Here is a 12,588-nt window from a genome sequence, read left to right as displayed (position 1 = left end):
TACTTTTTCAGCTGACCACAGCTCAGAAGCCTTGAGCTTAGTCTGGGAAAATCTTGTAACTGGGGTGCAAGGGTATATGAGCACCTGGCTCTGGGTGTCCCAGATACACCAGGCTTTGCCAGTCACCCCTGACAAAATCCAGCGGCAGAGAGATGAATGGGGGTGAAGGGATTTCACCTTCACCCTTCACTTCAATAGGGGATTTCACCTTTACCCTTCACTTCACACTTCAGTAAGGCAGGGATTTATTTCAGTGAGGCCAGCACTAAGAAGACAGCGAACCAATATCCCAAAGACTGTCTCCAAAGTGCTGAAAATACTTCTAGGTTTATGTAAGAAAAGTGTGGGACCGAAGTTGGTGGGTGTGTGTAGATGGGCAGGAAAGGTCTGTCCATCATAGTTGAGCGGTCAGGCATGCAGGGTCTCACTGGTGTCAGATCAAGGCAGTTGTACTGCTTGATGGGGTAGTTTCAGTTCCTATCACAGGATGCTTTGCCCACCAAGTCTTTTGCCTGAGTTAAAAGATAAGTGGGAAAGAACTTAATGAGTTAGAAAGCATAGACTGAGGCCAGAATGGAGGTAATTCAAGTCCTCTTTCAGTTTCATCTATTTGGAGTGGTTAAAGGACTCTGAAGAACGTAAGGTGGAAATCCTTCATGTTCCGTCAACTGGAATTTCAATTAATAGGTTAAACTTTTCTTTTAAGTTAAATAAACATTGACATCAGATTAAATAATTACTAAAAAGTCAAAGTGAGTCAATGAGAAAATTCCAATGGGGTCTCAAACTTAACAAAAATACTTTTTCCCCAAAAACTAAAAGAGAATTGCAGAAGAACAAATAAAATGATTCCCCATTCTTGAAGAGGAACTTCATAAGTCTTGAAGAGGAACTTCATAAAGAGTGGGTCAACACGGGAGGCAGCTGGCTGGCTGGTTCAGTCAATAGAGCATGCAACTTTTGAGCTCAGGATTATGAGTTTGAGCCCCATGTTGGGTGTAGAGATTATTAAAAAAAAAAAAAAGGAAGAAAGAGTGGATCAATACAGAAAGTCATACATGGAGAGGTTTTATCATTTGAACAAGACAACTGTTTGCCCCTCAGGTAAGAACTTACTGAATGATATGGCATCAGATTTTAGAAAAAAGAAAGTGTAACTGAGCCAACATGAGTTCTCTCCTTAGTGAGTCAGAGATACACCAGCTGGAGTTGTCGCACGAAGTAAACTTTATTTTCAGCAAATAAGGAGATCATGGAGAATAACTTCCAAAGCTGTGATTTCCCCGAGCCAGGGTGAATGGGTTCCTTTTATTTAGGGTTAGGATGAATATTTAGATAGGGAAGCCCTGTCCTCATATAGAGAGGCAGGCATAAGACCCTGTATGCCCCTTAAGGAAACATACCTGTATACACATTGTGTGTTATGTAAATGAAGCTTATGTTCCTCCTTGTGTGGAGACAGTAGTATTATAATGAGGTAAAGTTGGTTGACAGTCATCTTAGAGGTCACTCCATGGTCTACCTGTGTAGGCTCGAGTCAGGGGTTAAGCTCAAACTGGTCTGGGTGGTCTTGGCCAGCTGGTGGTCTTGCCAGGGCAGTTCCGTGGCTGGAGAGGTAGTTTTGGTTTCCAGTTGCCTGAGTTAAGAGATAAGCTGGAAAGGAGCTCAAAGAAAACCATGGGACAAAGGTGGTGGGTACAAGCAGGTGGGCAATAAAGGTCAGATCTTGGAGTCTAGCTGGTGACAACGACAATTCCAGGACAGAGTGAGTCCAGATATTCTATGGATAGGACTCAAATACCTGGAAAAAATATCCCCAAACCAATCATTTGGAGAAAAATCTAGTCCCATTTGAACAAAAATCCTGATCTATAGAAAGCTTATAAATTCTAGGGACAACTCAGTCTTTTCTTTTTGAATATATTAAGTAGTTTTGACCTTTGTTGGGGGTGCCTGGGTGGCTCAGCTGGTTAAGTATCTGCTTCAGCTTAGGTCATGATCCCAGTGTTCTGTGGAATTAAGCCTCCAGTGGGGCTCCCTGCTCAGCAGGGAGTCTGCTTCTCCCTCTCCCTCTGCCCCTCCCATCCCCAATTGTTCTCTTTCTCTCTCTCAAATAAACAAAATCTTTAAAAAAACATAGTTTTGATTATTTGCAAATGTAATCTTTACCAAAATATTACCTCTATGCTCTCTTTAGGTTCATTCATTCATCCAACAGTATTTATGGAGTACATACTGTGTGTCAGACATGGGGTGGGCAGAGTCTTAGGTAAATGGTGGGATTAGATGTCTCAAAGGTCCTTTCAAACTCTCAAGTGGAAACTTCAGGTGGACCAGAGGTAAAAATTGAGGAAAAGGAAGGGCAACTTCTTATAATAGACATCTGAAAATGAAAAATTCTTTAAATATAAGTTTGTTAGAGGTGGCTCAGTCAGTTGAGGATCCACCTGCACTCTTGGTTTCAGCTCAGATCATCATCTCCGGGTACTGAGATTGAGCCCCAGGTGGTCTCCAGGCTGGGCGGGGAGTCTGCTTGAGATTCTCTCTCTGCCTCCCCTTCTGCCTCTATCCTGCCCTGCCTCCTGATCATGTGTGTGCTAATGCTGTCTCTCAATAAATAAAATATTTTAAAAAAATGAATAACTATTAATTTGTTAGGCCATCTAACAATTCTCAGTGATTTTAACATTTGTTTCTTACTGACTGAAATAACAGATCCAACTCGAAAGACATTTATGTAATGGCTCATGACACAGAGTAAAACATTTCTTCCCGTAAGCAACTTAGGAAAACTAAACAAATGCCATGCTGAAAAATATATAGAATAATAAGATAACAGTAAAGTTAAAGGGTCTAAAATATTGGGTTGATTATCTCCTTAAAAATTCCTACCTACGATCACACTGCTTTCCCTTCATTGTGTCATAATGAGTTTACTATTTGTGAAGTAGTTTATGTTTATTTAAATTAAGTACTGCCTGTTACCAATGAGACTGGGTGTTGAATAACTCAGAAAACAACTTTGGTCAGGTGAAGAGAGTGGAAAATAATTTATATTTGTTGAATCATTTGTATATAGTTAACACAGTTAACATTATTTGCATGCTGATAGAACAGAGTCCTAGAACTGTCTTTTTCAAGTTTCTGTTAAATTGTTGATTCATTTGCTAAATTTTCTAGGAAAAACAAATTTTGAAAGCACTTTAATTCTTATCATTTTGTGCCAGTAATATATGGAAACCATGCCTGTATTGATAGTATGACTATATCTGCTGCTCAAAGTGAATTGTTGTTGAAAACCAGGACCATGTTTGCAAAGGAGAAAAACAAACATTACTTTGTTTTTGAACCAGATATAAAAGCCTGAATGCCTTCCATAAGAAAAAAGTTCAGTATAGGATATATAGTGACCGCAAACAGGAAATTTGTCATCCAGGAATTTGTATATGTATTTGGTTTCCTATTATGTATTACAAAACAAAATTCAACCGATTAGATTTGAAGATCTAGTTAGCTTTATTAAACAGTTAGTGAAAAGGGCAGTATCCCATCTAGCAAGTATTGGGGAACTCAAAGAAGTAGTACTGAATGGAAGGTTTTTATAGGAAGGAAGGTGGGGCAAGAAAATTCTTAGCAAGAGCAAAGTAATGTGCCAGGCAAGATCACTTTCCCTTTGGGAAAAAGCAAGGGGTCTTAACATTCAGATAACCTCATCTTCCTTTGGGGAATGGAGAGGACCCATGTGACAGATCACCTCATTGGTACTGATCAGGGAATTCCTGATTGGCCGATTAAATCATTTCTGGGGGAGATCAATATAATGTATGTAGATACCATATTTAGTAAAATTGTCAACGAGTTCTTTCAGTGCTCTGGTGAGTAATTTTTTAAGAAGTTAGATAAATGTGAATCAGTTATTACAGTAGTATCATATTATAAGGGAAATATAAAATTTGGGAGGAAAAAACCTAAAGGCAAATTAGTGATATGGTACTAAATGTCTTTTAAGTACAAAGTTGTTATTGCAGAGTTGTTTTACCTTAGAATTGTCCTACGGCTTTTTAATCACTTTTTATGAAAAAGACATTTCCTTCCCATTTGTTAAAAAGTAAGATTTGTTTAAACTCTGTGTTCTAGAAACTGGAAAGAATTTTATTTCTGGCTGGTGCAACAAATGATACAGAGTTGCTCTTATTTTTTTTCTCATTAGAAAATTATTTGGATATTTCTTAGTTAAAAAAAAAAAAAGAAAGTTTGCTGGGATAAGGTTGCCAAATCCACATTTCTAAGGAATATTTACCTCTTTTCCTCTGTAAATCACTAACACTGGAAATTCGTCTGTCTGACGAATCTCAAGCTAATGCAAAAAGAAAAGTACAACCAAGTCTGTCTAGTCTCTGGGTTAGAACCATGCATGGAAATCAGCTACTGTTCACAACCATTATTCTACTTCTGAAGTCTTGTTTGCTTCTCTTTCAGAATGGACTCAATGCTCTCCACCTGGCTGCCAAGGAGGGTCACGTGGGCCTGGTTCAGGAGCTGCTGGGAAGAGGATCCTCTGTGGATTCTGCCACCAAGGTAATATTTGTGCTGGGAGAATTTATTTCCTCAGAACAGAGGAAATGACTTAAAGTTGTTTTCTCTGGTTATACATTGCAGAGGTTTGCTGGAACACCAAGATGCTTGACAATACAGAACTGATATGCAACTCTTATTACTAAACTTTGCCGAAAGTTGGAATTGGTTCATTTTAGGGTTTTATCGAACATGAGACCGAACAATTCTATGTACCTGGTTTCTAATATTTTGTCTTTTTTCACAGAGAGAATAGATTGATATAATCCTTTATAGACAATAACACATATTTTCCTAAAGTTAATTGATTAAAAAAATATAAGTTGATGTAGTAAACTTCTCAGTGGAAATGGACAAGTTATTTTCATGCTTTGTTATATCTTTTATTGTATTCATTTAACTTGGTAAGAGAATATGCAGAATCTTTTATACTGTAATGGAGAAGAGTTTGAATCATGGATTGAATTATTGGGAAAATTAGATTTTGTCACTCTAATGTGTGTATGTAGAGAATTTGGACTCCTTTTTAAAGAACTGTACAAGGTGTTTGATATGTTAGAAGCTGTTGTTTTTTTTTGTTGTTGTTGATATTCCTTTTACTAAAATATATTTGAATCTTGTCTTTGGGGCATCATTTCAGAAACAAGAGATATTTTTTAAAAATATCGTCAGTGGTGACAAATCCTTGTCTTTGGAAGGTAAAATTTTAATGTGGAGAAAACCAGTAGCCAGTCAGAATCAAGCCTGTTGACCAGGGCTTGAGTGTGACAATATGGTTGTGAGAGAAGCAGAGTAGCTTCAGGCCCTCAAGCCTCCAGCTGGGGCATTACTCTGATCAGGGAGAGACAAAAAGAGTGCTGGAATAAATTAGGAATATGGCCAGTTAACCTGGATTTCTAACACCTCATGCATGCATAGTTGCCAAAGTGTAGACTGGCCCTGCTCACAATATACAGAGATTCCAGTGGAAATTTAAACACAAAATATCTCTGGCAATTCCAAAGAAAAGTTAGAATACAAGTTTACTATAGGCAATAAATTGTCACACACACACACATGCGCACAAATCCCAAATTTGATTCCGTAAGTACTCAGTCTTCTGTTCTTAAACACTGCCCCAGAACTGTGAAGGCTAGAAAAGGAAAACGCGATTATGGGAGGCTCAGTGTTTTGATGGCAGACAACCATCCCTTCCCAAGGTTGGCTACTATCTTGATAGAAGGACAAGCTTTAACCACTTGAAGTAATTCATTAGCCAAACTGAAAGTGCCTGTACATTTGATTTTCTACAAAATTTGGAAACCTCTGACATTGCCTTTTCCGTTTCTCCAAAACAGAAGGGAAACACGGCCCTTCACATTGCGTCTTTGGCCGGACAAGCAGAAGTTGTCAAAGTCCTTGTCAAGGAAGGAGCCAATATTAACGCCCAGTCTCAGGTATTCCATTCAGATTTTCTCTTGTGGAAATGAATTCAAATTAGAACGGCTCTGTGAAACTGATTTAATGCGTTGAGCAGCTGTTGGGCAGTAGATAGATTTACTATAAATACTTCTATTATTTATTTCAGCCAATTATTTTTATTAACTCATGCAATGATATTTCTTCTTTCTTTGATGTATCATGATCTCCCTCTTAATATCACTGAAAATTTGACAGCAATGGTCTCTCATTCTAAGTGCATTAAAAAAGACTATAAAGTGGTTTTTTTCCACAATGACAGTGACATCTGTGAAATATGAATTATTCATGTGAGTTCTATGTTGTGCTATAAAAGTATTTTCTCTCCTTAAATTTTAAACAGGACATTAGCATTCCAGTAGGAGATCTGCTATGAAGTGGGAATCACACTAATTACCTCACACCCCAAATATGGACTTTACAAAACTCCTGAAGGAAACAGGAAAATTCGTGACCCACAGCCTTATGATGCATATAATAACAATAAACTGGATCCCTATTTCCTGAGTGAAAAAATATTGCTTTGCCCAAAGCTTTACCTTTGGTATCTATGTAGAAACTGAGGTTTCTATGTAGAAACTGAGGTGCTTTTTTTTTTTTTTTTTATGAATAGAAATCTGTCAACTGCAATATTATTTCTCTCTCTACTTATATGGACCACCAACTTAATAAAATAAATTTTGGTACAATACTTTAAGCTACAGCTTTAAAACTGTATATATTTGAATGAGGTGCATTTCTTCATAAATCCATTTCTTCTCTCTCTTTTTTGAAGTTTTTAGCCTTTCTGATATAACAGGCCATGCCACAGGGACTATTGGCAAAATAAATCAGTTCCTGTCTGTCTATTCTTTGGGATAATCTCACCAGCTTGCTTTTGAAGGCCTCTGTGTAGAAATATCTGTACCTGTTTAGTTCATTCATTCATTCGTCATGTAGTCATGGTTCTAGAGGTATAAATGGCACAAGTTCTGGATCCATCAAATACTATGGGGCAAAAGTGAGAATCAGCCCTATTTTCTTGGACTTTGGTTATAGGGAACAACCTGTTGAAATTATGACAGAGAAGACATTTTTATTTCTGTAATAGCATACTACTTTAAATAACCACATTTTTCTTTTAAAACCCAAATATGCATCTCTTTTTTAATATTTATTGAAAATATGCCATATTCTAGAAACTTCACTAAAAGAACAAAAATTTTAAAAAGATTTTATTTATTTATTTAAGAGAGAGAGAGAGAGACTGAGAGAGAGTGCATGAGAGGGGAGGGGTAGAGGGAGAGGGAAAAGCTGACTCCCCACTGAGCAGGGAACCTAACTCCAGGCTCCATCCCAGGACCCTGGGGTCATGAGCTGAGCTGAAGGCAGCCGCTTAACTGACTGAACCAGCCAGGTGCCCCTATATGAAAAAAGTTTTTAAATTGTTGCCATCTGTAAAGAATCCCCATATATTTTATAAAGTATAATGGCGTCTTGGTCTTAGAGACAGAGGACTTGCAAAAGATGTTACTGCTCTAAAGTAAGGGATTAAAACCTTTTCTTTAGAACAGCAAGAGAACATCTTTCTGCTCTAGAGCGAAGATTCTCAAACATTCGCTGGCATCATAATCACCTGCAGGGCTTGTTGAAACCCATGATTCTGGGCCCAACCTTAGGTTGTGATTCAGTTCTGGAGTGGGACCTGAGAATTTGCATTTCTCGCAAGTTCTCACATAATGCTGACACTGCTGGTTCAGGAACACTTTGAGAAGAACTGCTTTAGAGAATGTAAGAGAAAACTGGGTATAAGGACTTTGCGGTAAGAGTCACTAACTGTAGATCTATTAGCATAAATCAAGAGTTTGTGTACTTAGGAAGCATGGAAATGAAAGCCTGGTCAAGTTCGACTGCCCATAGGAGGTTCCTTTTAATGGAAAGTTTACCTGCTAACTGTTAGTGCTATTAGTATCTATAAAAAGAACTTAGTTACTTTTCTCAAAATGACTAGTTCAACATTGCGATTTCGTAAAAGTTGATAGGTAGAAAATCCTGTGAGATAAATGCTTGTTAAAAGTTTTATCAGTTATCATACTGTGATTAGTGGAAATGTATATGCTTTGGAGAGTTTTCAAGGAGAACAGGCTAAAACCATTTAATTAGTAATTTGCTTTCAAGAGTCAATGAGCTCGTTCTTTATAGCCATAATCATGCCAGTTGATAACAGATCCTACAGGAAGATTTATATTGTCATTGAGAGACTAAAGTAATCTTTATTTGTATTGTATTTAATTTGCTCAATTTAGATTCATATTATAGGGAATCCTGACAAATAGCTTCAAACTGATTTTGTTTTGTGAGAAAGTTTTGGAGAAAAATTAATAATTAAAACTTAGGGTGTTTTTCTAAATGACTAAGTGATTTGATAAGCCCTCTGACATTATTTACGATATTGAATTTAGGTGGCCTTTACTACCAATTAACAAAAAATCCTATTACTTAAAATATAATTTAGTGATTGAAATTAAGATACAGGAATTTATATAAAACAGGTTGATTATTTTGATCCTGTGTGTGAACAAGTCTAAAGGCATTGTTTCAAGGGCCATTGGGAGAGGATAGGAGTCCTTATCATACCTGATTCTCATTAGTCCTGTCTTGTTTAAGATAGAGATTTCTTAGTTGGTGACAGTGGACCTCAGGTGGATGGGTAGGACTATGCTCATGGTAGACAGACACTTCCTTTTGAGAATCAGAGAAGGGTCATAGGAATACCAAATGCTCAAGATAAATTTTGAATTTTATACTCAAATTATACCTTCTATATCTTTCTGAGAGTGCAAAGCAGATGCAGGATATTCTGTTATTATAGGAGCATTGATAGCTGCATAGTACTTTACCTTTTTTTTTTTTTTAGATTTTATTTATTTGACAGAGAGAGAGAGATCACAAGTAGGTGGAGAGGCAGGCAGAGAGAGAGAGAGAGAGGAGGAAGCAGGCTCCCCACTGAGCAGAGAGCCCAATACGGGGCTCGATCCCAGGACCCTGGGATCACGACCTGAGCTGAAGGCAGAGGCTTTAACCCACTGAGCCACCCAGGTGCCCCAGTACTTTACCTTTGACAAACTTCTGAGTGATTTGGAAATGGACCACTAAGATTATTGAATCAAGAAGTTAAAAAAACTCTCTGGAAAGCTCCAAGGAATAAGTGTTCAGTAAACATTCACAGGGCTCATAGGTTATGGAGAGGTACACATTGTGGATTTTTCTGCATTCGCTACCTAAACTGTAAAATCCATGGGAGGCTTACCTTCACATAAACACAGTGCCAGTTTTGGTAGGCAGAGTCCTTAACTCAGGAAGAATTCCAGAATACCAGCAGAAGCAATTTAAGTATTTTAAGTAGAATTATGTGATCAATATAATAACCCTCAACCCATGTTTAAGTTTCTGTGCTCAGCAGAGGTAGCAGTGTGGTCTCAACTGAGTTGATTGTCTGTATGATTTTAAATATTGCTCAGTCTATGTAGCTCCGTGGCTTGGTTCTTTGCTCTCCTGGATTCGGTAGCATGAAGATCTCATTAAGACCTCCATGAAAGCTCTTTGGTGGAATAATGGGGCTGGAAGTTAAATTAGAATGATTGCAGGAATGCTATTTGCATTGAGGATGGTTGCTTGCTTTCTGACCCATCTTTACTCTCCTATAATCTTTACTAGGCATATTAACATCTTGTAGACCATCTTACAAAAGTAATGCTGGGATGCTTCCTAGCTACTTGTACTGGCATTTGTTTGTCACTTTTATAGTCTATAAACCTATTAGACTCAGAGATACAACTTTTACTTATATTATTTATTTATTTATTTATTTATTTATGATTTTACTTATTTATTTTGGAGAGAGAGAGAGACTGAGTGTGCATGAGTGGGAGGAGGGGCAGAGGGAGAGGGAGAGAACCTCAAGCAGGCTCTGCACTGAGCTTGGAGCCCAGTGTCGGGCTGGATCTCACACCCTGAGATCATGACCTGAGCCGAAACCAAGAGTCAGACATTGAACCAACTGAGCGAGCCAGGAGCCCCAAAGATACAACTTTTAAAAAAAATTGTTCCAATTATATATTATAAAGAAAACTTTGAAAAAATTTTTAAAGACTCTCAGAGTGATGAGTTCCTTTAAATTTTTGTAGCACTTTTTGCCTGAATGATATTTGCCTACCTCAGGTTTACTTTTTGTGATATATGTCTACAGTTTCTGCAAGGTGATATACTTCTTGGGAGGGTGTAATTTTTCTCACTCTTTTTACATTTTTAGAATTTGATGTAATACCTTGCACATTTATGACTGGAGGGTAAACATACACATGTATATTCTTCCTGTGTAAGAATAAGCTTTGTTGTGTATTCCAATCATTCTTAACTGTAGACATTAATAATAACACAATAAATAATATTGACTGCCAGGCACTATCTCCAGTGTGTTGCGTACATTCTCCTGATCTTCATTTATTCTGTCATTATAGATGACAGACTGAGACAAAGATAATTCACTCACTTGCTTATAATCTTCATCCCTGGGCAAAGCTGCTTCTCAGCTCCTATAACACTTGTACATTCCCTACAGATCCTATAAAACAGTTTTTATCATTCCTTCGTCTTCTGGTCCAAACCCTATTAAGGTGCAAGTAAGCAGATTTTCCTGAAGTAGCATCCATGTGAAAGGTGTGAGGTGAAGGATTTCCCCTCAGTGTTTTCTGTGAACTATAAATGTGATAGCTCTGCAAAAATGTTCCAAACATGAAGAGATTCTGTTGTTGCTGCCAAGGAAATCTGGCCTGAGAAATTTCCCCTCTTTAACTTTCTCTACAATAAAATGTCACTTTTTGTTTCTCACATAAGAGTATTTCTCCTTTAGATTTTTATCATATTTTCTAATGTAAAATCATTAAAATCAGAATGTCCCTTGTAATAAAATAGTTACTTTAAAAATATCCTTTTTTTTTAAACATGGCAGGCTGGTTCATGTGATGCATATTTTATTTACTACAGTAATAAAATAAGCACACTGGATTCTAGAATATGTAATATCTCCATACAGCAAAAATTAAGTGAAATCATGGAATATGGGTATGGTAAAACTTATCAACCATAGCTTTCTGACTATCTTTTACCTTATACAGTGGGTCCTGGGGTGTTTGAGTTCCCTAATAGTTATAGAGAGAAAGGAGAATGTGATTTCATTAGAAGAAAGGGTGGGCCAGAAATTCCCACAAGACTCTTTAAGTGGAAGTATCTGTCTAGGGAGGTAAGTATGGGTCTGGATGCCACCAAATTACAACCCCATAGTAATACCTTACACTCAGTCTCTTAATTTTAAAGTATATATTTTTTTATGTGTTATTTAATCTCTTTTTTATCTTTACAATGCTGTGAATTAGCAGCAATTATTTTCATTTGGATAGAAGGAAAACTGAGACACAAGCAGGAAATCTAAGGTCTCGTACCACATTAGTGATGGAGTCACAAACCCAGGGCCATTTGGAATGGACACCTTCCTTCCAATAATCTACAGAGTTCACTGGTTAAAGCTTTCTCCACAATTTCTGCTTCTTCTGGGGGAGGTTCACGGCGTTATTTAGCCCCCACAAGAGCCAGGTTCCTGGTTTAGATGCAATCCATTCTTTCCAGGTCTAATTGCTCAGATGCTGGGAATAACTAAAAACATTCCACAAAAGCTAGGCATTTGCAAGTAAAAGGGGTTCATGTACACTGGGACACCTATCCACAGTTGGGGGACTTTTTCACTCAGCCATCCACTCTCTTAGTGTTCTTTTATCAAACACAATTCTTAATCGAATGGAAGGCTTAAATATACTTCCTGAAGTTTAGTTTGTGATATCTTTTTGATACATTTTTCTTATCAGTGTTTGCTTTGTTCTACTTTTTTTAAAAATTTCTTATGTTTCAATATCATGAGGATTCTAGGACCATTTTTTTTTTTCATTTTATTTTATTGGTGAGTTAGCCCAAATAAGATATTGTGACTTGGCTTTCTTCATACCATATTTTACTCAAAATTTACCTCTATTTTTCTTGAATCCTTTTGCTTATTTATGTTCACTACTCCTTGTTCTTTCAATCCTGGAAATTTCATTCCAAAAAGAAGACTTTCCTATGAGTAACACAACATGATTAGACTTTACTTTTTTAGCTTTTAGATTTTTAGACCATGACCATTAATGCCAGTTGCAAGATTACATGATCATTAGTTATACCTGTAGAATTTAATGGGTATTTTATTGGTGAGTTAGCCCAAATAAGATATTGTGACTTGGCTTTCTTCATACCATATTTTACTCAAAATTTACCTCTATTTTTCTTGAATCCTTTTGCTTATTTATGTTCACTACTCCTTGTTCTTTCAATCCTGGAAATTTCATTCCAAAAAGAAGACTTTCCTATGAGTAACACAACATGATTAGACTTTACTTTTTTAGCTTTTAGATTTTTAGACCATGACCATTAATGCCAGTTGCAAGATTACATGATCATTAGTTATACCTGTAGAATTTAATGGGT

General features: G+C 37.0%; 1 protein-coding gene across 1 annotated transcript in view; it reads left to right on the top strand.

Annotated features, from left to right (window-relative positions):
• LOC111152577 (ankyrin 2) overlaps positions 1-12,588 on the top strand; it is a 326,153-nt gene that overhangs the window by 149,111 nt on the left and 164,454 nt on the right. Inside the window, exons 3-4 of the mRNA XM_022511070.1 lie at positions 4,480-4,578; positions 5,913-6,011. Coding sequence (XP_022366778.1) covers positions 4,480-4,578; positions 5,913-6,011 — 198 coding nt within the window. The remainder of the gene's footprint in view (positions 1-4,479; positions 4,579-5,912; positions 6,012-12,588) is intronic.

The sequence above is a fragment of the Enhydra lutris genome, unplaced genomic scaffold (assembly GCF_002288905.1).
Source record: "Enhydra lutris kenyoni isolate GAN:26980312 unplaced genomic scaffold, ASM228890v2 scaffoldscaffold3, whole genome shotgun sequence".
Classification (NCBI taxonomy): domain Eukaryota; kingdom Metazoa; phylum Chordata; class Mammalia; order Carnivora; family Mustelidae; genus Enhydra; species Enhydra lutris.
Note: the sequence above shows the minus strand (reverse complement) of the source record. Positions and strands in the feature narration are given on the sequence as shown.